Here is a 24,325-nt window from a genome sequence, read left to right as displayed (position 1 = left end):
TGAGTTAGAGATGCCACAACTTCAAGTAACCTCTATTCTTAGGAAATGTAGGAAGCAAGACATGAATGGCCATTATTAGAACTCCAGCTATCAGGGGCTTAGAAATTTCCCCTGAGAAAGGTCTGAGAGTCATTTCAGAGCCTAAATACTGTATCAGAAAGTCGTATGAACTCTATTTGGAGTGGATGTGTGGGAAAAGGAAAATAGGCATAGAAGCCATTGTGGGACAGACAATTTCACAATTATAAACAATGTAGTGCAGTTCTTCCAAATTTCTTTGCAATATCCATTGTTTATATTTTAAATTATGGAAGAATGAAGAAAAAGGAACACAAAATATCTCAGAGTATATCTTCAAATAGAATCGCATTCAAGATGGCAACCTTAAAAAAAAAAAGATGGCAACCTTTTGTGTAGGATCATGAATAAATATTTGTAGCACGGACTTACTTCTGGCTGTGATGAAGAGACAGGGACCAAATTTACCCTTCTTCCATTAACAACTAAAAAAACAGATAAAATATACAAAACAATTATTTTCAGATATTGGACAATAGGTAGCTCAGGACTGTCATCCCTGAGAGAAAGAAAACAGATGAGGTATACAATATTACCTTAGCTTTTACCCTGGAGACACATTCCATACCTTGGGGCAGGGAAGGAGTCCCAACCCGAGTCCAGTGGTGTCACTGACTTGAGGTAACGGAAATCAGAGTTTGGAGAGGCTTTTGCGGATGGAATTTATGAGACAGAGTGTCAGAAACAGGAAACTATATATACAAAGAGTGCTGAGGGATACTTGAAAGTTTACTAAATACTAAGACAAGCATGAGTAGGGTAAAATTCCACAGACCAGGAAGAGAGTGACTGGAAAGCTGTAAGCTGAACAATTCAGAGCTCACGAAGAACTGGAAGCCATCCAAGTTCTCACCAGCCAGAATAGAAAGTCCTTGCTGATCACTCAAAAATTTAGTAGAAAACCCAGTGAGTCATGCTTTAATAATAAGGTTAAAGAAGGCGTGGAAAAGACTACTCCAGATATACATTTAAAAGCTTAAAAACAATCCTTTAAAGGGTCAAATTGAACCAAAATTAAATTAATTGTCTGCCAAAACAAAATCCAACATTCTTTAAAGAAAACAAAATCTAAACACTCAACAATGTAACATTCAAAATGTCTAACACACAATTGAAATTACTAGGTATGCTAAGTAGGAAATATGGCCAATAACCATAAGACCAGTAAATGGAAACAGAAATAAGAGAAATATTGGAATTAACAGATAAGAACACTAAAAGAGCCACTATAACTATTGTCCAAGTATTGAAAGGAAAACATAAACATTGTGAGAAGATAATTTTTTTTAAAAGAAGAGATTTTAAAAAGGATTCAAGTTCTAAAAATGAAAACTACAAATTCTGAAATCAAATAGTCACTACATAGGACTAAGAGCATATTAGACACTGTAGTAGAAAAGATTGGTGAACAGGAAAACAAGCTAATTAAAACTATTCAAATTAAAGAAAAGAGAGAGAGAAAGCTAAAAGAAAACTAAAAGAGCCTCGGTGACTCAACAAATATAAGAAATTCAACAAACCTCAAGCAGGATAAACCAAAAGAAAACCATACCAAGACACAATATAATATAATTCTGGAAAAATTGATAAAAAGAAAATCTTTAAAAGCCAGAGAAAAGGGGCATAATAAATACAGAGGAAAAAAGATAAGAATGAAAGACTTCTCGTTAGAAACTAAAAAATCTGGAAGAAAATGGAGGGATATTTTAAAGTGCTGAAAGAAGAAACTGTCAACCTGGAAGAAATGGACAACTTCTTAGAAATGCACAACCTTCTGAGACTGAACCAGGAAGAAACAGAAATTATGAACAGACCAATCACAAGCACTGAAATTGAAAGTGTGATTAAAAATCTTCCAACAAACAAAGGCCCCAGACCAGATGGCTTCACAGGCGAATTCTAACAAACATTTAGAGAAGAGCTAACACCTACCCTTCTCAAACTCTTTTAAAATATAGCAGAGGGAGGAACACTCCCAAACTCATTCTACAAAGCCACCATCATCCTGATACCAAAACCAGACAAAGATGTCACAAAGAAAGAAAACGACAGGTCAATATCACTGATGAACATAGATGCAAAAATCCTCAACAAAGTACTAGCAAACAGAATCCAACAGCACGTTAAAAGGATCATACACCACGATCAAGTGGGGTTTATCCCAGGAATGCAAGGATTCTTCAATATACGCATATCAATCAGTGTGATACACCATATTAACAAATTGAAGGAGAAAAACCATATGATCATCTCAATAGATGCAGAGAAAGCTTTTGACAAAATTCAACACCCATTTATGATAAAAACCCTCCAGAAAGTAGGCAGAGAGGGAACTTTCCTCAACATAATAAAGGCCATATATGACAAACCCACAGCCAACATCGTCTTCAATGGTGAAAAACTGAAACCATTTCCACTAAGATCAGGAACACGACAAGTTTGCCCACTCTCACCACTATTATTCAACATAGTTTTGGAAGTTTTAGCCACAGCAATCAGAGAAGAAAAAGAAATAAAAGGAATCCAAATTGGAAAAGAAGAAGTAAAGCTGTCACTATTTGCAGATGACATGATACTATACATAGAGAATCCTGAAGATGCTACCAGAAAACTGCTAGAGCTAATCAATGAATTTGGTAAAGTAGCAGGATACAAAACTAATGCACAGAAATCTCTTGCATTCCTATACACTAATGATGAAAAATCTGAAAGTGAAATTAAGAAAACACTCCCATTTACATTGCAACAAAAAGAATAAAATACCCAGGAATAAACCTACCTAAGGAGACAAAAGACTTGTATGCAGAAAATTATAAGACACTGATGAAAGAAATTAAAGATGATACAAATAGATGGAGAGATATACCATGTTCTTGGATTGGAAGAATCAACATTGTGAAAATGACTATACTACCCAAAGCAATCTACAGATTCAATGCAATCCCTATCAAACTACCACTGGCATTTTTCACAGAACTAGAACAAAAATTTTCACAATTTGTATGCAAACACAAAAGACCCCGAATAGCCAAAGTAATCTTGAGAAAGAAAAACGGAGCTGGAAGAATCAGGCTCCTGGACTTCAGACTATACTACAAAGCTACAGCAATTAAGACAGTATGGTATTGGCACAAAAATAGAAATATAGATCAATGGAACAGGATAGAAAGCCCAGAGATAAACCCACGCACATATGGTCACCTTATCTTTGATAAAGGAGGCAAGAATATACAGTGGAGAAAAGACAGCCTCTTCAATAAGTGGTGCTGGGAAAACTGGACAGCTACATGTAAAAGCATGAAATTAGAACACTCACTAACACCATACACAAAAAGAAACTCAAAATGGATTAAAGACCTAAATGTAAGGCCAGACACTATCAAACTCTTAGAGGAAAACATAGGCAGAACACTCTTTGACATAAATCACAGCAAGATCCTTTTTGATCCACCTCCTAGAGAAATGGAAATAAAAACAAAAATAAACAAATGGGACCTAATGAAACTTAAAAGCTTTTGCACAACAAAGGAAACCATAAACAAGACAAAAAGACAACCGTCAGAATGGGAGAAAATATTTGCAAATGAAGCAACTGACAAAGGATTAATCTCCAAAATTTACTAGCAGCTCATGCAGCTCAATATCAAAAAAACAAACAACCCAATCCAAAAATGGGCAGAAGACCTAAATAGACATTTCTCCAAAGATATACAGATTGCCAACAAACACATGAAAGGATGCTCAACATCATTAATCATTAGAGAAATGCAAATCAAAACTACAATGAGATATCATCTCACACCGGTCAGAATGGCCATCATCAAAAAATCTACAAACAATAAATGCTGGAGAGGGTGTGGAGAAAAGGGAACCCTCTTGCACTGTTGGTGGGAATGTAAGTTGATACAGCCACTATGGAGAACAGTATGGAGGTGCCTTAAAAAACTAAAACTAGGGCTTCCCTGGTGGCGCAGTGGTTGAGAATCTGCCTGCCAATGCAGGGGACACGGGTTCGAGCCCTGGTCTGGGAAGATCCCACATGCTGCGGAGCAACTGGGCCCGTGAGCCACAATTACTGAGCCTGCGCGTCTGGAGCCTGTGCTCCGCAACAAGAGAGGCCGCGATAGTGGGAGGCCCGCGCACCGCGATGAAGAGTGGCCCCCGCTCGCCGCAACTAGAGAAAGCCCTCGCACAGAAACGAAGACCCAACACAGCCAAATAAATAAATAAAATAAATTTATAAAAAAAAAAAAAAAAAAAAAAAAAAAAACTAAAACTAGAACTACCATACAACCCAGCAATCCCACTACTGGGCATATACCCTGAGAAAACTATAATTCAAAAAGAGTCATGTACCAAAATGTTCATTGCAGCTCTATTTACAATTGCCAGGACATGGAAGCAACCTAAGTGTCCATTGACAGATGAATGGATAAAGAAGATGTGGCACATATATACAATGGAATATTACTCAGCCATAAAAAGAAACGAAATGGAGCTACTTGTAGTGAGGTGGATGGACCTAGAGTCTGTCATACAGAGTGAAGTAAGTCAGAAAGAGAGAAACAAATACTGTATGCTAACACATATATATGGAATCTAAGAAAAAAAATGGTCATGAAGAACCTAGGGGCAAGACAGGAATAAAGACACAGACCTACTAGAAAATGGACTTGAGGATACGGGGAGGGGGAAGGGTAAGCTGGGACAAAGTGAGAGAGTGGCATGGATATATATACACTACCAAATGTAAAATAGATAGCTAGTGGGAAGCAGCCGCATAGCACAGGGAGATCAGCTCGGTGCTTTTGACCACCTAGAGGGGTGGGATGGGAGGGTGGGAGGGAAGGAGACACAAGAGGGAAGAGATATGGGGACATACGTATATGTATAGCTGATTCACTTTGTTATAAAGCAGAAACTAACACTCTTGTAAAGCAATTATACTCCAATAAAGATGTTTAAAAAAAAAGAGAAGAAACTGCCAACCTGTGCAGAAAAAATATCATTCAAAAAATGAAGGTAAATGAAGACTTTTTCAGACAAACAACAATTGAGAGAATTCATCACCAGCAATTATGCATTACAAGAAAAGTTTTAAAAGTTCTTTAAGCAGAAGGAAAATGAGACCAGTTAGAAACTTGAATACACACAAATAAATGAATATCATTAAAATGATACAGGCACCCCTTGTTTTATTGTGCTTTGCTCTACTGCACTTTGCAGATAGTGCATTTTTACAAATTGAAGGTTTCTAGCTACCCTGCAAAAAGCAAATCTATCAGTGCCAATTTTCCAGTTTGCTAATTTTGTGTCTGTGTCACAATTTAGTAATTTTAGCAATATTTCAAATGTTTTCATTATTATTATGTTTGTTATGCTGATCTGTGGTCAGTGATCTTTGATGTTACTATTACAACTCACTGTAGGCTCATCTGATGGTTAGCAATTTTTAGCAACAAAATATTTTTAAATTAAAGTATGTACATTGTTTTCAGACATACTGCTATTGCACACTTACTAGACTACAGTATAGTGTAAACAGAAATTTTATAGGCACTGGGAAACAAAAAAATTCATGTGATTCGTGTTTTGCAATATTCGCTTTATTGCAGTGGTGTGGAACCAATCCCACAATATCTCCAAGGAATGTCTGTAAATATGAGGGTAAATATAAAATACTTTTTTAAAATTTTTGTTGCTTTTAAAAGATAATTAACTTTATAGCAAAAAAATAGCAATGTATTGTGGTATTTATAAAATAGGTAAGAGTAAAATGCAAAAATAGCACAAAGAATGGGAGGGAGTACATGGAAGTATACTGTAGGATTCTTGCATTAAACACTAAGGAGCATAATATTATTTGAAAGTACATTATGATAACTTTAAAAGTATATACTGTAAATCTAAGAGCAATTACTAAGAAAAGAAACAAAGAAGTAACTAATATGAAAGAAAATCATTAAAATTACTCAACACAAAAGAATGCAGAGAAAAAGGGAAAAAGAAAGAGCAGATGCAAAATAGGAAAACAAATATTAATGTGATAGCCTTATATCCTACCACAGAGATATTTTAATTAAATTATTGTGATTACTAATTACATTAAATGTAAATGATCCAAGCACAATAATTAAACCAAGTATATATTATCTTTAAAAATCTACTTTAAATATAAAGACACAGATTAGTTAATAAAGTAATAGGATAGAATAAGACATACCATGCAAATACTAAATATAAGAAAGCTGGAGTGTCTATAATAATATCACATAAAGTAGATTTCAGAGCAAGCTATACTCAGGAATACAAAGGGCATTTCATTATGATACAGGGGTCAGTTCATCCAGAAGACATAACAATCCTAAATATGAAAGCACTCAATAACAGAGCTTCAATATACACTAATAAAAAACTGATAAAACTGAAAAGAGGAATAAACAAATCCACAATTATACTTGGAAACTTCCTCTTGCAGAAACTGATATAACAAATAGAAAAAGAATCAGTAAGTATATAAAAATACCATTAGTCAACTTGGCATAATTTATATTTATCCCACTACTCAGTAAGAGAAGAATGCACATTTTTTTTTAAGGTACACATGTAACATTCACCAAGATATACTATAGGCTAATCCATAAAAAAGTCTCAATATATTTAAAATATTGAACTCATACACAGAATGTTCTCTGATCACAGTGGATTTAAAGTAGAACTCAATAACAAAATTATCTGAAAAATCCAGATATATTTGGAAATCAAACAACATACTTCTAAGTAACCCATAAGTCAAATAAGCACAAGGGAAATTAGAAAATATTTGAACTGAATAAAAATGAAAAGAAATCGAACCTTGTAGATGCAGCTAAAGTGGTACTTAAAGGGAAATATATGGCTTTAAAAGCTTTTGTTAGAAGAAGGGTCCAAATCCAGTGAGCAAAGATTCCACTTAAGAGTCTAGGAAAAAAGAAAGAGCAAATTAGATCTAAACTAAGAAGAAAGAAGGACATAATAAATATAAAAGCAGAAATTAACATGTAGGTGACAAATAAACAATAGACAAACTCAATGTATAAAAAAGCTGGTTTTTAGAAAGATCAACAAAATTAATAAACCTCTCGCAAGATTGGCCAATAAAAAAAGACAGACAAGGCTTCCCTGGTGGCGCAGTGGTTGAGAATCTGCCTGCCAATGCAGGGGACATGGGTTCGAGCCCTGGTCTGGGAAGATCCCACATGCCGTGGAGCAACTAGGCCCATGAGCCACAATTACTGAGCCTGCGCATCTGGAGCCTGTGCTCCACAACAAGAGAGGCCGCAATAGTGAGAGGCCCACGCACCGTGACGAAGAGTGGCCCCCACTTGCCACAACTAGAGAAAGCCCTTGCACAGAAACGAAGACCCAACACAGCCATAAATAAATAAATAAATAAATAAATAAATAAATAAAAAGACAGACAACACCAGTTATTGACATCAGTCACCCTATAGGCATTAAAAGGGTAAGAAGAGAATATTGCAAACAAATTTATGTGAATAAATTAATAATTTAGATAAAATGAACATATTCCTATAAACACTCAAAGTACCAAAACTCACTCAAGAAAAAATATTTTTAAATCTAAATTTCCCTAAAGGAACTGAATTTGTGTTTAAAATTTGCTTACAAAGAAAACTCCAGTCTCAGAAACATTCTCTGGTAAAGCCTATAAAACTCACAAGGAATAAATAATACCAACATTACACAAACATTTTCATAAAATTGAGCAATAGGAAGCCCTTCATAATTCATATTATATGGCTAGAATTATCCAGATACCAAAGCAAAAAAAAAATTAAAAAATAAAAAAGCTAGACATTATAAGAGAAGAAGATTACAAATAAACATATCCCTGAACATAGATGCAAAAACCCTAACAAAATTTAGTAAATCAAATCCAGCAATATATTTTAAAAAATAGTATACCATGACCAAGTTGTACTTATCCCAGGAATGCAAAGTTAGTTTCACACTCAAAAGTCGATCAGTGTGCAAAAGAATGAAGTTGGACTCTTTCCTCACATCATATATAAAAACTAAAAATGCATCATAGACAAATTTAAAAGCTAAAATTATTCTTAGAAGAAAGCATAGAGACAAATCTTCATGATCTTGGATTTGGCAAAGGTGTTTTAAATACAATACCAAAAGTACAAGCAACAAAAGAAAAATTGATAAATTGGACTTCATCAAAATTAAAAACTTTTGTACATCAAAGGACACTATCAAGGAAGTGAAAAGACACCCACAGAATGGGAGAAACTATTTGAAAATCATATACCTAATTAGGGTTAACGATCCAGAATATATAAAGAACTCTACAACTCAACTACATAAAGACAAACAACCCAATGGAAAAGGGGGCAAAGGACTTGAATAGTAATTTCTCCAAAGAAGACATACAAATGGCCAACAAGCATATTAGGGAAATGCAATTCAAAACCACAATAAGATGTCACTTCATACGAACTAGGATAGCTAAAACTTTTTTAAAAAGAAAAATAACAAGTGTTAGTAATGATGTGGAGAAACTGGAACCCTTATACATTGTTGCTGGCGGGAATGTAAAATGGTGAAACTGCTATGGAAAACAGTTTGGCAATTCCTCAAAAAGTTAAACACAGAGTTACCATATGACTCAGAAATTCTACTCCTAGGTATATACCCCAAAGAATTGACAGCAGATGTTCAAAAACCTTTTCATGAATGTTGATAGCAGCACTAGTCACTATAGCCAAAGGGTGGAAACAACCCAAATATTCATCAACAGATGAATGGATAAACAAAACGTGGTATATCTATACAATTGAATATTATTCAGCCATAAAAAAAATGAAGTTCAGATACATACTACAACATGGATGAACCCTGACGACATTATGCTAAGTAAAAGAAGCCAAACACAAGGACCACATACTATGTTTCTATTTATATGAAATATCCAGAGACAGAAAGCAGATTAGTGGTTGCCATGGGCTGGAGGAAGATGTGAATGGAGAGTGACTGCCTCATGGGCATGGGCTTTCCTTTTAGAGAAAGCAAAATGTTCTGGACCTAGAGAGTAGAGGTGGTTGCACAACATTGTAAACATACTTAACAGCACTGAATTGTATACTTTAAAATGATTTAAATGGTGAATATTATGTTATGTGCGTTTACCACAATAAAAAAAAATCAATATAATTCACTACTTTAATAGAATAAAAGAAAAAACATACCATTATCTCAATAGATGTAGGAAAAGCATTTGACAATTTGCTACCTATTCATGATAAGAACTCTCAATAAATCAGCTGTTGAAAGGAAATTTTTCAATCTGATTAAAAAAAATCTATGAAAAACTGACGGCAATCATCCTACTTAAAAGTGAAATGAGGAACAGGGGATCAGGAACATGGCACAGATGTGCACTATCACCAGATCTATACTGGAGGCCCTATCTAGCACAATAAAGAGATAAAAAGAAAGAAAAATACTCAGATTGGAAAGGAAGAAGTAGAACTTTATTTATTCACAGAAAACATAGATGTGCACATAAAAAAATCCTACAGAAAAAGCTACTAGAACTAACAAGTGAATTTAGCAAAATTACAGGATACAGGTCAACAATCAAAACTCAATTGTATTCTATATACTAACAATGAACAATTGGAAATTGAAATTTAAAATACTATTTACAATGATATTAAAAAGCATAAAAGTTTCTCTCTAGATCTCCACATTGGAAGCTATAAAACACTGCTGAGAGAAATTAAGAAGTCCTTAATAAACAGATACATATAATATTCTTGTATCAGAAGACTTTATATTGCTGAGATGTCAATTCTCTCTCAATTGATCAATAGATTCAATACAATTCTAATCAAAACTCCAGCAGGTTTTGTTGTTGTTGTTGTTAGAAACTGCCAAGGTGATTCTAAAATTTGTGTAGAAATGCAAAAGACCCAGAATAGCCAAATGAATTCTGAAAAAGAACAAAGTTGGAAGATAAACAATACTTGATTTTGAGATTTAATATAAAGCTATAGTAATTAAGACAGAGTGGTATTGTCATAAGGATAGTGTCCACATACAGACTCAGGTTATGAGAGTCAATTAATTTGCAATGAAAGTGCCAAGATACTTCAATGGAGAAAATACAACCTTTTCAACAAATGGTGGTGGAATGACTGGATATCCATATACAAAAACAAAACGCAGGGCTTCCCTGGTGGCGCAGTGGTTGAGAGTCTGCCTGCCAGTGCAGGGGAGGCGGGTTCGAGCCCTGGTCTGGGAAGATCCCACATGCCGCGGAGCAACTAAGCCCGTGAGCCACAATTACTGAGCCTGCGCATCTGGAGCTTGTGCTCCGCAACAAGAGAGGCCGCGATAGTGAGAGGCCCACGCACCGCGATGAAGAGTGGCCCCCGCTCGCCGCAACTGGAGAAAGCCCTCGCACAGAAAGGAAGACCTAACGCAGCCATAAATAAATAAATAAACATTAATTAATTAATTAAAAAAAAAAAAAACGCAAACAAGCAACCCTCATCCCTTACCTTACACCGAACACAAATATTTACTAGAAATAGATCATAGAACTAAAGAAGCTAAAACTAAACACGGGAGAAAATCTTTACGAACTTGAGGGAGGCAAAGATTACTTAGAAAGAATGTAAAATGCATAACCCATAAAAGAAAAAAAACTGGATAAACTGGAATTCAACAAAAGTGTGAAAGTGTGCTCCTTTGAAGATAATTTTAAGAAAATAAAAAGGCAAGCCACAGACTGGAAGAAATATATATTCAAAGATGTATCCAGAATATATAAAGAATTCTTACAATCAATAACCAAAAGACAACTCAATTAAAAATTGGGCAAAAAGTTTGGAACAGACACTTCACAATACAAGACATTAAAATAGCCAGTAAGCACATGAAAAAAAATGCTCAGCATCATTATTAGTCATTAGTGAAATGCAAATAAAGCCACAATGAGATATCACTATACATCCTCCAAAATGGCTATAAATGAAAGAGGCTGACAATACCAAGTGACAACAAGGATGTGGAACAACTGGAACTCTCATACATTGCTGCTGGGAATGTAAACAGTCTGACAGTTTCTTATTAAACATACACTTACCTTACAACCATGAGATTTCAATTCTAGGCACTCACCCAAGAGAAATGAAAATATATGCCCAGAGGCTTGTCTAGAGCAGTGCTTAAAATAATAGCCTGAAACTGGAAATAACCCAAATGTTCATTACCAGGTGAGTAAATAAATTGTAGTACATCCATAAAACAGAATACAACTCAATGATAAAATGTGACAAACTAATTGATATACACAGTAATATGGACGAATCTCAAAATCATTACACTGGGTGAAAGAAGACAGACACAAAAGGCTCATGTATGATTTTCTTGATATTAAATTCTAAAAAAGATAAATCTAGTCTATTGGAATAAAAAGAAGACAAGTGACTACTTGAGGTCTATGGTGGGGTTGAGAACTGACTGGGCAGGAGCACAAGGGAGGGAATGACAGAACTGTTCTATATCTAGACCACGGTAATGATTCATGGACATATTCTGTGATTGCATACTTTGCCCCAACCAGCAAACTGTACACTTCAAAGGTATATATTTTTTTTTTTTAAACTTGCAACATTTGCCTGATGTTATAGACTGAAGTGTGCCCCCCAAAATTCAAAGGTTGAGGTCTTAACCCTCAATGACTATACTTGGAGATAGGGCTTTTAAGGAGGTAATTAAGATTAATGAGGTTATAAGGGTGGGGCCCTAATCTGATAGGACTGGTGCCCTTAGAAGAAGAAGAGACACCATGGAGCTCTCCATGAGTACACAGAAAAAAGGCCCTATAAAGACATAGCAAGGGCTTCCCTGGTGGCACAGTGGTTAAGAATCTGCCTGCCAATGCAGGGGACACAGGTTCAAGCCCTGGTCCGGCAAGATCCCACATGCTGTGGAGCAACTAAGTCCATGAGCCACAACTACTGAGCCTGCGCTCTAGAACATGTGAGCCATAACTACTGAAGCTTGTGCACCTAGAGCCTGTGCTCCACAACAAGAGAAGCCACCGCAATGAGAAGCACTGTAACTAGAGAAAGCCCGTGCACAGCAACAAAGACCCAACGCAGAAAAAAATTAAAAAATAAATTAACTCGGGCTTCCCTGGTGGCGCAGTGGCTGAGAATCTGCCTGCCAATGCAGGGGGCGCGGGTTCGAGCCCTGGTCTGGGAGGATCCCACATGCCGCGGAGCGGCTGGGCCTGTGAGCCACAACTGCTGAGCCTGCGCGTCTGGAGCCTGTGCTCCGCAACGGGAGAGGCCGCGAGAGTGAGAGGCCCGCGCACCGCGATGAGGAGTGTCCCCCACTTGCCGCAACTAGAGAAGGCCCTCGCACAGAAACGAAGACCCAACACAGCCAAAAATAAATAAATACATAAATACATAAATTTATTAAAAAAAATAAAAAATAAAAAAAATAAATAAATAAATTAACTCAATAAATTTTTAAAAAAAAGACACAGGAAGAAGGCAGCCATCTAAAAGCCATGGAGAGAAGCCTCCCAGAAACTAACCCTGATGGCACCTTGGTCTTGGACTTCTAGTCTTCAGAGTTGTGAGAAAATAAACATCTGTTGTTTAAACCACTCAGCCTATGGTATGAGCAATATACCTGAGTATCAAGCACAAGAAAATAAACTCACCATTCCTTACTAATCATGTTATTCTTGAGCCTATTTTGCCTTTAGCTGATTGAAGTTTTTCTGGAATATGTGTTGAGAGGCCAGCAGTTGTTTTAATTCTGTAGAAGGCCTTGGCCAACAGATCAGACAGCTGATGCATATGTTAGACCCAAAGTGATGGTGGGATTTTCAGACCTGTGAAAGCAGTCATTGGAACGACTGATATCATTGGGACCAAGTGAAAGGAAGCTCACAAGAGCACCTCTGTCACACCCAGGTGTGTGTCAAGTCATGTATCAGTGAAAGAGTTGCTTTCTCTTGGCTTTTGGTTGTGCCTCACTTGGCAATGGCACCAAATCCATGGATGGTGGGCTTCTCTTTTTCTCTCTACCATCCCAGTTATCAGATACATTTCTGCAACCAATGATTCCATCAGTTCTCATCTGTCCACTGATTAGGTTCATTTATTTAGAGCGATATTTTTCAGCTAACAAACTATGATCCACTTTTCTCCTTTAAAACTATCTTAGGGGCCCTCAAAGGTTGGTTATGAGGAAAGGCTTCCAGGTGGAGGTGGACCTTTATTTGGACCAAGGCTTCACCCTGGCTCCCCTCAGCCTATTCTCAATACAGCAGCCAGCATGATCCTCCTACAGCTTAAGTCAGGCTCCATCACTCCCATCTGGCTCAGAGTCTTTACAGCAGAGGACAAGGTCCTCAGCGGCCTGACCCTCTGCGACCTCTCTGACCTCAGCTTCTACCTGCCACACTGGCCTCCTTGCTGTACCTTGAACATGTGGTGCTCCCTCAGGGCCTTTGCACCTGCTATTTCTCCTGCTTGGAACACGTTTCCTAACTATCCCCGCGGCTCGCTCCCCATTTCCTTCGGGTCTCGGTTCAAATGTTACCTTTCCAGGGAGGCCTCCTCTGACCTCCCTAGTGAATAAACCAACATTCCCCACCCCACCTTAGGGAGTACTTTCCGGCTTTATCTTCACCCTGGTGCTCTTTCTCCCTAGCACATACTGCTCTCTGACTTGTTTGCTTTCTCTTGATTCGCTCTCTCGTTCTTTACCAACTCCCCACACCAGAAGGTAAGCACCAAGGGAGAGAAACTTTGTCTGGCACATGCGGGATGCTCAGTAATAACTTGTCGCGTGGACAGTGGAAACCTGCTCCTTTTATAGAATAGAAGTCAGAGGAGAGAAGCTACCATCCTCGGCTGCCTTCATCCTCCTCTGCCACCCACAGCTCTCCCTGGCCTCCAGATCTCGCTCAGACAGAAACTGAGAAAAATCCTGCAGACGAGCATATGAGGCACGGCTTCGGGATGAAATAAGAATGTCAGCTACATGTGGGCCGAGGCAAGAGGCCATCCGGTGTTTGAGGCAGGTGGGTAGGATAATCCAGTGGCCCCTGGGCTCCCTCCCTCCCTCCTCCTGAGGGCTACACTTTCCACCAGGGCTTTCTCAGATGGACTGACCGAACTGGAACAGCCTGACAAGAGACTGGTTCTCTCGGCCCTCAGGCCACCCACGCATGGCCTGGAGCAGACAGAGGCTTGTCCACCACCTCCAGCATCCCAGACAACATCGTCATTGTCCTCTGTGTGCCGTGATGCAAAAGGGTTGGGACACAGTGCTTTTCCCTTCCTCCAGACGCCTTCCCCTCTCCTCCTTCCACTCTCCTCTCCCATGTTCCTGCTTGTTTTCCTCTCTTGTGCAATCCCAGCAGCTGTGGCATATTTTCTGCTATTACAGAGATCAATGGGGGAGCTATGGCCCTTCCAACAGAATGGATTCCCACAATGTGAGTGACAGCATGTTGAGAACTTCCGTGCCTGCCGCATTAAAAGATCTGAAATGCCCTTCCTTAAACAGAAAAACCTGCTCAACAAAAGACAGATGGTGAAAATACCTCAGTGGCCACTGTCCCTCGGAAAATGCCATTCTGAGATAAAACTGAGTTTTTCCTCTTGGAGACATAAAAATGCGTATTGCAAAACGATGCTCTTCAGGCACATATGCCATTCAATAGGTTGTTTGACAAAGAGGCTCATAGTAAATGCTTTGTCGATGTTATTTATCTTAGTCTTCCTCATATCACCACCACCAGCCAGGACAGGATCTAGAACTCCCCCAGCCTTCTAAAGCACTCTTGGGTTACTAAGAAGATCTTTGTGCAGTTTTCAAAATAGAGGAGACTTGATGAGGAATTGAATTTTCCTCTTCACATTCCATTCCTTTGCAAGGAAAATGGCCTTGAATTTTCCTTTTAAAAATGCTAAACGGAACTAGAAAAAAAGATCCTAGGAACTTAGAAAAATCATTTGTTTTCCTATTATTTAATCAGCCATGGCCTCCTAACACATGTACAAGGGTAAAGAACTCATGCAGTGTTAATGCATTTATGAGGTCACCTTCTTAGCAACGTCCCAAACACTCTTGGTAATTCTCTCCATAGATCTCACTCAGGAGCACTCATATTTGCAATGCAGGATATTGGCTGGCCATGTGTTTTAGATGATTGCCTTTTCATCCATTTATACTTCCATTTAATTTTCCTAATCATCTAGGGAAAACTTTGAAATCCCTTTCAAAGATCAAAACCGGGGCTGGGACTAGGGCAAGGCAGCTAGACTGCAATTTTAAGGAGGCACTCACTCTCAGATGCTGGCCCTGCCCTTGAAGACCTCCTTAAATTTTGCAGCCTAGGCTCCTCACTCTCAGGGTCATGCAAGTGACTCTGTCACCAATCTGGAAGCTGGGGTCAGACAATACCTTGGTCAGGGAATGTGTGTGCAGGGGAAATTAAACTGCTTGGGAGGCAGGAGACCTATGTTCCAGACCCCTCTTTACCACTTTTGCCATATTCCATCAAATCTAAGATACCACTGATTGTACAAAACACCATCGCTTGATGTACCATCAAGAAAAAAAAAATGCTGCCCATTAAACTATGACATAATGGCATAACGACAATCGTGTAAGATACAAGAATTGGCCTCACTAGCCTCTCACAGCCTTGAATTTTTTCATCTATACTGAGGGATTAGACAATTTCTCCTGCCTTCAGTTTAGTCACTTGACGTGATAGGTAATCCTTTTGCACATATCTCAATAATAGAACATAAATCTAGCTCTATGTACTTGTGGGTATCTTTTCTTTATTAAAAGTATTTGGCTGCTACTTTGCAAAAAAAAAAAAAAAAAAAACACAAAGAAAACAGAACTGAAATTGCGTCATTCCTCCAATGACAAATATTTGCTTTATCAATATCAAATTTATACCCCATGCTCTATTTCCTTGACTCTCTTTGTAACCATGTAAACAATAACTTTTTGTTTCAGTGCCAAATCACAGTGTAACTTTTTTGAAGTCATCTTAATCAGCGACTAAACTCAAGACATGTATTACCAACAATGTACCTCTCTCATTGAAAAGTTGAAAACATCAGAAGCTAAAACTCAGTAGATGAATTCACAGGCAATGACAAATACATCACAATCACTGCCAGGCCAACAGCAATTGATGAGGTGCTGCCCCACCAGCAGTAGTCACAGATCCAGATGGGTAATCAATTCACAACACACTTGACTTTAATCTAGCACTGCCCTTCCTTAGCTTCACAGCAGGAAAAAGGATGGGAAACACAGTATGTATCTGCTGTCTCATAGGAAGGCCAGCAACTACTCCCGATGCAGAGTCTTGGCCTCCCTCTACCACAGTGGGGATGAACACAGTTCCTAGGGATGATGTGTATGGCTCACCCTGCCCCAAAGAAGCCACAACCTTGGTTTCCTGTTGGCCTCTATATTGCTCTAGTCCTGCAGGCCTAAGGCCACGTGACCGCTCCAAGTTCTCCCAGTCCCAGGGCAGTCCCAGGTATCTAGAGTTTCACAATAATCAAGACAGATAATCCACCCGAGGTATAGAGCAATCTACACTTATCTTAACCCCTTATGTTTCCAAGGAAAAGTTGCTGTGAGAAGGTAAGTCTGCGGTCATCTTCCCAGGCAGGTTAATGGGAAAACGTTCCTACCTCTCACGTGCCATTGACTGCAAAACACACCCCGATTCCAGGGGCATTAAAATTGGCAAGGGTACATCTTAGAAAAACTGAAATGCTGCTTTTACATATCATTTTAATTGCCAACCCTGGTTGCCACAACTGAAATGGGGATGATCATTTTAATGAGCTATTTAAGGGAATATCTCTTGTGCTCCTTTTCAGCTTTCAAATCGAATTATGAGCCTATGACTTTAATGTGTGTGAGCTGTTGGATTCTGACAATGGTCATGCAATGACTGTCATACTAGGGCACACATGGAAGCCCTGGGAGCTCCAGGAACAGAGCCTCTGGGTTGTCTGTGCCTCTGGGGTGCAGCCTGGGGCAGGGCACACTGAGCCTGAAAGGCTCCGTGAGCCTCTGAAGTTGCAAAAATAATAATAGTCAACCATTTTTGACTCCCCTAGTATATGCCAAGCACTTTACATACCTCATCTCATTTAATTGGCACAATAACCCAGCGAGGTAAGTATTACTCTTCCCATTTTACAGATGAGGAAATTCTGCTGGTGAGTGATGGAGCTGGGATTAGAAGTCAGGCAGCCTGCTTCGGGACGCAGGCTCTTAACCACCATGCTTACCACCTCTCACCTACAGTCACCCTGTCTCACATGAGATTCACTGTCACTGACGAAAGGTTACTTGATACAAGTAGTAATATTGAGCCCCTTTAAAGAACACCCAGGGAATTAAAAAAACAACACTATTTTTTAGGCAATGGGGGACATGCAATAGGAAGAGAGAGAGGATTCCATGATGTAGCTTCAGAAACATATTGCCCTCAAATAAAAACAGGGTGCCTACACCTCAGTATGTGCCACCTGACAGAGACAGTGTATTATGGGCTGAATTGTGTCCCCCCAAATTCACAGGCTGAAGTCCTAGCCCCTACTACCTCTGAGTGTAACAGTATTTGCAGAGAAGGCCTTTTAAAAGATAATTAACATTAAATGAGGTCATTAGGATAGGTCCTAATCCAGTACAACTGGTACCTTTATAAAAAGAGAGCAGGACACAGATTTGTATGTGAGATAAGGCCACATACAAATCAATCTCAGAAACCTGGGGTACCAAAAATGGGTATTTTAGGAGTTCATGTGTCATTAGGTGAACCCATATTAAACTTCTGTTTGTGTAGGTAAAAAAATGGTCAAATATGGACAATTTTATTTGTTCATCTTCTAATTATACATATTTGCAGAAAAGACCTTGGAACCAACAAGTACTACCACCCCTAGTTTATAAATGATAGACATGAGACCCATTCAGATGCACTGATTTATCAAAAGCCCAAAAACGTGTTAGCAGAAGAACTGGACCCCAAACCAGAAATTACATTTCCTTTTGTGAAGGCAAGTAGCAGTATCTATTAAAAAGTACATATCAAATAGTAACCATGCTCTTTCACATAACAATTCCACCCCTAGGAATTGATCTACCAGAAACATCTGAATAGGTGTGCAGAAATATATAGATAAGAAGACCCACAATGCCAGGCCCATCTGTGATGTGAAAATTTAGAAAGAATCCAAATGCTTACTCGTGGGGAATTGGTTAAATCAATGATGGTTCATCCATCTGCACTCAAATCTATGTACCGGGGACTTCCCTGGTGGCGCAGTGGTTAAGAATCCGCCTGCCAATGCAGGGGTCACGGGCCGATCCCTGTACCAGGAAGATCCCACATGCTGTGGAGCAACTAAGCCCGTGCACTACAACTACTGAGCCTGTGCTCTAGGGCCTGCATGCCGCAACTACTGAGCCCACATGCTGCAACTACTGAAGGCCATGCACCTAGAGCCTGTGCTCCACAACAAGAGAAGCCACTGCAAGGAGAAGCCCACGCACAGCAACAAAGAGTATCCCCCGCTTGCCTCACCTAGAGAAAGCCTGTGTGCAGCAACGAAGACACAAATGCAGCCAATAAATTAATTAATTAATTAATTAAAGTAAGAGTAGTAATTAAAAAAAAAATCTATGTACCATAGTTAAAAAGAAAGAGGTCACTCTCTTTGCTTATGTTAAAAGATGCCCAAATCATATTAAAAGCAAGAAAGGATACCTAGAAAAAGAAAATAAAAATACAACTCACAAAAGATGTATTAATATCCATGCACTGAGGGGTATAAAGTACCCAACACTCAGAAGGCACTTTTGACCCTCCCCACCTCCTCCATCTTGCATATCATTTGAATTATCGCAATGAACTCAAGGAGCTGGTCCGTTCTACCGCCTACCAGCTGGGTGATCTCGGGCAAGAAGCTTCAGTTCCCCCGCCAGTAAGGCTGAAAGAAATTATAGCACTTCCTTCAGAAGTTGTTGATAGGATTTCGTGAGACTAGGTACATAAAGTGCTTAGAACAATGCTTGGCAGATAGTAAGTGCTTAATAGATATGCACCATTATGGTAATGATGACGTTATTCATCTCTGGAACCTGAAGAAACAAGGTTTCTTTAGTTCGTATTGTATTTACTCTGCTTTTTTAATCTCCTTTAAAAAATTATCTTGTAAGAAAACATAATAATCATCCTGCTTATTTCCCTGCCTGCAATTAAATAAAAAGGCAGTGCTTTTTAAAGCAGCGCTTACCCCAATAAACTCTAGCAATATTAGGCATTCCGATACTTAATGTGGCCTCTAAAGACAATTTCATTATTTCATTACTAAACTGATAAACTGCTTTTCTGAGAAGTTAATATTAACAGAGTCATTTCCAGGTAAATAAATTGTTTATCAGGTATAACCCAAGATGCCTCCACGAAGTATGCAGTGTACCCAGCCCTCTTCTGTTGAGGGATCAGTTTGGGCCTTCTCCTCTACTCATTTAGGTAACAGGGTGGCTATGGCACAGGTCTTTCAAATGCACGGAAGGAACCTTTTATGTAACCATACTCTAACTTAAAACAGGACTTTCTGTTTGAGGTTCTTCCCGGGGCATTCTAAGTATTAACTGAACCAGTCAGGCTTATTTCCACAGACCTTAAACCTGAAAGATTCGTGCAGCCCTATACACAGACTGGAATTAAAATACAGTTCACCCACATTCTGATTCTGATCTAGTATTTCTTTGGTCCATGGACGCTCTGTGGAACCAAGCGCAATTTAGACTCCAAAGAACCACTGAGCATGGGAAGGCTATGTAAGCTTGGCAAATTACTGTTACAGAAGCTCCCAGAAGTAAAGGGTCTTTTCGAGCTTTTTGTGCCAGCTGAGGCGCAGACAGGTTGTGTGTCTTGCCCAAAGTTTCACAGCTGGTCAGTGGTACAGGTAGGGCTGGAACCCAGGTAGTAGCTTTCCAATAGAGATGCTCCTTCCCCTGCTGGTAAATTATCATTCTTCCGTTTTTGCTTCTTGGAAAACCGAGCAAAGTTAAAACAGTTCATTCAGGGTCAGAGGGGCAGTCAGTTAGAACTGGCGATGCTAACCAGGAGATCATAAAATCCTAGAGGGCGGGTCCTCTGCCCCTCATCTACCCCCACGGGCCCTGTGTAAATGTTCTTGCTGATTGTCTCCCAACACACAGTTTAGAGGAAGTTTCTCTTCTAGGTTAGCACTACGCGTTCAACTTCAGGTTCTGACACACGCGTCTGTGATTATCAGAGCAGGCACGCCCCCCAGTGCCCCGACTGGCGGCCCGCAAAGGTTGCGGGGGGCCAAAGCCACCACCCAACCGCGGTGGTCTTGCAGCCCTAGCAACTCGAAGCTCGCCCATAGCAACTCGTCAGCGACTTTTTTCTGGTTTTGGCAACCTGGAGACGGTAAACTGGTATCAGATTGAGCCGGAAGCAGAATGGTTGGGCACGGCTAGTCTTGAGGGTACAGAGCGCCTTCTGAAGGCTGAAGACCTCTCGGCAAGCCTTTGTAAATGCGGGTGCAAGCCTCCCCTCCCGCAACAGTCCAGGGACCGCGTCTACTTGATCCTGGTAACTGAGTGCGCTTCAGGTGACACTCGGATGCCCACCAGGTCACCCCCAAGTTCAGAGAGGCAGCTCTCCTGCGCAGCTTCCGCCTTGGCCGAAACGCCTCTCCTGCACGGAAGACCTTTCTCACCCGCACTTCCCTACGCCCCACAGCGTGAGCCCCTTCTCTGCACCCACATTCCATCTCCCCCACCGGAGGCGAGTGGTATAAACCTCACGCTCCGTCTGGGTGCCCCGCGAGCGCGGTCTGGGGAGGTGCGCGCGCGGGTGGGAGTGGGTCCCCCGGATCGCGGAGTCCCGGGCGCCGAAGCGTCCTGCCCTCCACCCACGCCAGAGGGCTGGGGCGGTGGGCGGTTCGCTCTCCGGGAGGGGAGGCAGCTCCGCAGCCACGGCAAGGGCGGAGGAAGGCAGGGGCACCGCGATCGCGCGGAGACCGCGTGGGAAACTCGGGGCGCAACAGGAGTCAGTGCAGCTGGCCCGACGTAGCAGCAGGTCGGCTAGTGCCAGGGAAAGCGCCACACATATGCCGACCGCGCTGTTGGTGGGCGACTGGTATTATTCGGAATTATAAACCGGGCGGTCACAGCAGACACTCGAGGTGCTCCCCTCCTGGGAAGGAAGAAGGGAGTTGGGCACCAGGACACGGAGAGACCGGGGGTGGGGGGAGCCTCTCCCTGGCTGCGGGGTGTCCTAAAGAGGTGTGAGGACAGCTCTGGGCGCGGGGGTGGGAGGGGGCGGCGCGCGGGACATGCGGACCCCACGCGCCGGGCTCACCTGGCGCGCACTCGGCGGGTCCATGCCGGCGGCGGGCGGCTGCTGGGCGCCCCGGCGGTGCCCTTGGCCCGCGCCGCAGGCCCGCACAGAGGGCACAGGGCGACCGCACCCCGAGTCGAGGGGCTGGTCGTTCCGAGGGACTCTGGCCGCGAGCCTGAGCCTCTTTGCGCCTTCACTCCCCAGGCGCGTCCCGAGCCAGCGAGTGCCTGGGTCCTAGCGCCCCTCCCAGGGTGTGAGCCCCGACTTTGAGCCCGCTTAGCGCACCCCCCCCCGCCCCCGCCTTTAGCTATTCCGATCCCCGCAGCGCCTCTCCCGCCCCTCGAGGGAAGTCGAGTCTCGCCTGCTCTGCCCAGTCTGGTTTCTTGGGACTCGGAATCTGGACACGGAGCTTTCTCCTCACCATGCCCATCCTTTCCACTCTCTTCTCCGTGCGCCTCTACCCCCAAGAAAACACTGAAGGATCAGATTTGCCTCATTCCTCAACTCAAATTCGTATACACTATCATTTTAAAGAGATTCTAATGTCAGAGACATTAGTCATAGATGATAGATAGATAGATAGATAGATAGATAGATAGATAGATAGATAGAGATCGTTCTTCCTCAAAGTTAAAGGAGGACTTTTGTATTCAAATGAATTTGTAAAGGACACCTGATTATGTGTCTGTTGCGGGGCGGGATAGGCTGGTGAGGGGGTGTTGTCCCTCAGCCTTAATCGTGCGGACAATTTGCCAACGCGAGTCAAACGTGGATCAAGCCAAAGGCACTGCTACCCTTAGCGCCCCTCCCAATGTATTTTGGGAGCTGGACTCAAAGGCCTGGGCAGATACTATTAAGCTTTCAGGCACTTTGAAAAAGTAATGAATCGGGCCCAATTAAATCCTTCAGCTGTGAATAAGCCTGGCATCCAGCTGTGGTTATTATCACACCTGCCCCATACCTGGCTCCTCTAGGGGGACGGATTTCTAACAAAGACCTAGGGAGCATTTACAAAGGCCTTTCCTCTCTCAACTGCCCACAGGGCTGAGTCAGTTCAGCCAAAACCAAGATCAACAACAGCAATCTTTTCCGGCTGACTTTCTCATCCAGAGAGGCTGATGCGATTTCTAATGGCAGAAAAGGAAAACAAGTCATTTTTAGAAGTAAAACCTAGTGCATAGGACACGGAGAGAGACAAGGAAAAACATTATTATTTTAGTGTTAGCCATAATCTATAAAGGTCAACCATAAGGCATGAGAGCAGTATGAATATAGCCTCTATTGTCTTTTTCTAAGGAGCTCAAAGCCTTTTCCCTCAACGGCACTCCTCTCTGTGTGAACAGACTCTAAGATGGCCTCCAGTTATCCCTACCTCCGGGCGTTCACGCCTTTGTGGACTCCCCTCCCCCTGAGTGTCAGGGAACCTGTGACTTGCTTCCTATCCATAAAGTACGGTAAAGGTGATGGGGATGTCACTTCAGTGATTATGGTACACAGTCTCGCTAGGAAACGCTCTCTCTTGCTGGTTTTGATGGAGCAAACAGCCATGTTGGCGAGACCCTTTGTGGCAAGGAACCGAAGGGGCCTCTGGCCTAGAGCCAATAAGAAACTGAGGCCCTTAGTCCAACAAACTGAAAAGAACTAAGTCCTGCCAACAACCAGGAGAGCCCAAAACTGAACCCTTCCCTAGTTGAGCCTTGAGATGAGACTGTAGCCCCAGCTAACACAGAGGACCTGTATATCCATGCTCAACTGCTGACCCACAGAAACTGTGAGATAATTTATGTGTGTGTTTAAGCCACTAAATTTGTGGTAATGTGTTATGTACAACAGCAAAACTCATACACTTCCTCCTTCCACAGACGGAAAAGTAAGGCAAAGAAGATTAGGTAGAAGGGTTAAGGTCACTGAAATCAGAAGCATAATCTATCATTATTTCACAATCATAGCCTTTTAAGGCCCTGTATAGACAAGGAAAAGCAGAACAGCAGAGACATCAGAAGGTGAAAGATCAAGTTCAGGTTGAGACTTGGGGGGTAAAGCAACACAACTTTAAGAAAGTCTGAAAATAACCCAGCAGGTAAAAGGACAGTTTGAAGAACTCGGGGTAAGTCAACCCAAGAAAAAGTACAAATATTTTCAGAAAGTAAAGGAAAAGGAAAATGAGAAAAACAATAATAACACCAAATCCTCTGAATCCCTTTTCTCATTATCTATAAAAGAAAAACAAAAGCCATATTATTCACTCCTGGAAGTGCGGGGATTTTCCAGAAGAGCTGCTCAAGAAGTACTAGGAGGCTAGCTGTGCACAGTACATGCCTGTGGCAACCAGCAGGTTGTCTACTGTTCCCGAGATACTGCCTAAAAACAGACGGTGTCTCAAGACTATTAGCCAGAGTTCTGAGGGTCTGAGTTTATTTGTTAGCTTCTCAGTGTCTTTGGATGCCTACTGTTTAAAAGCTTTCTATTCCATCCCTGCTATAATACAGCAAAATCGAGCCCAACACTTAACCCTGTTGTGCACCTTGAAGGGGATTACGGAGTGATGCATGATTTTTAAAGAGAGGAGAGAGGGAAGGAGAAAAGGGAAAGAAAGAAGGAAGGAGAAGGAAAGGGAACTAAAGCGAAGGGAAGGAAACCAAGAAGGGAGAGAACAAAGGGAAAAGAACCCAAAGCACAGAGTTCCCAGTCTAGTGGGGGAGTGGCTGGAAAGTCTACAACAACATAATGAAGCACTGTTCTCACACTTCCTGTTGCTTACTGGAC

At 41.2% G+C, this 24,325-nt stretch overlaps 1 protein-coding gene across 5 annotated transcripts in view; it reads right to left on the bottom strand.

The window, feature by feature from the left end:
* PDE8B (phosphodiesterase 8B) overlaps nt 1–24,325 on the bottom strand; it is a 383,095-nt gene that overhangs the window by 274,660 nt on the left and 84,110 nt on the right. For 2 of the 5 annotated variants that reach the window (XM_059916605.1, XM_059916609.1), the window contains exon 1: nt 21,581–21,694. The exons of the other annotated variants lie outside the window; for them this stretch is intronic. In XM_059916605.1, coding sequence (XP_059772588.1) covers nt 21,581–21,604 — 24 coding nt within the window. In that variant the 5' untranslated portion in view covers nt 21,605–21,694. Of the gene's footprint in view, nt 1–21,580; nt 21,695–24,325 lie in introns of those variants that run through there. 5 annotated transcript variants of the gene reach the window in all.

The sequence above is a fragment of the Balaenoptera ricei genome, chromosome 3 (assembly GCF_028023285.1).
Source record: "Balaenoptera ricei isolate mBalRic1 chromosome 3, mBalRic1.hap2, whole genome shotgun sequence".
NCBI classification, from domain to species: domain Eukaryota; kingdom Metazoa; phylum Chordata; class Mammalia; order Artiodactyla; family Balaenopteridae; genus Balaenoptera; species Balaenoptera ricei.
This window is presented reverse-complemented; position numbering and strand designations above follow the sequence as displayed.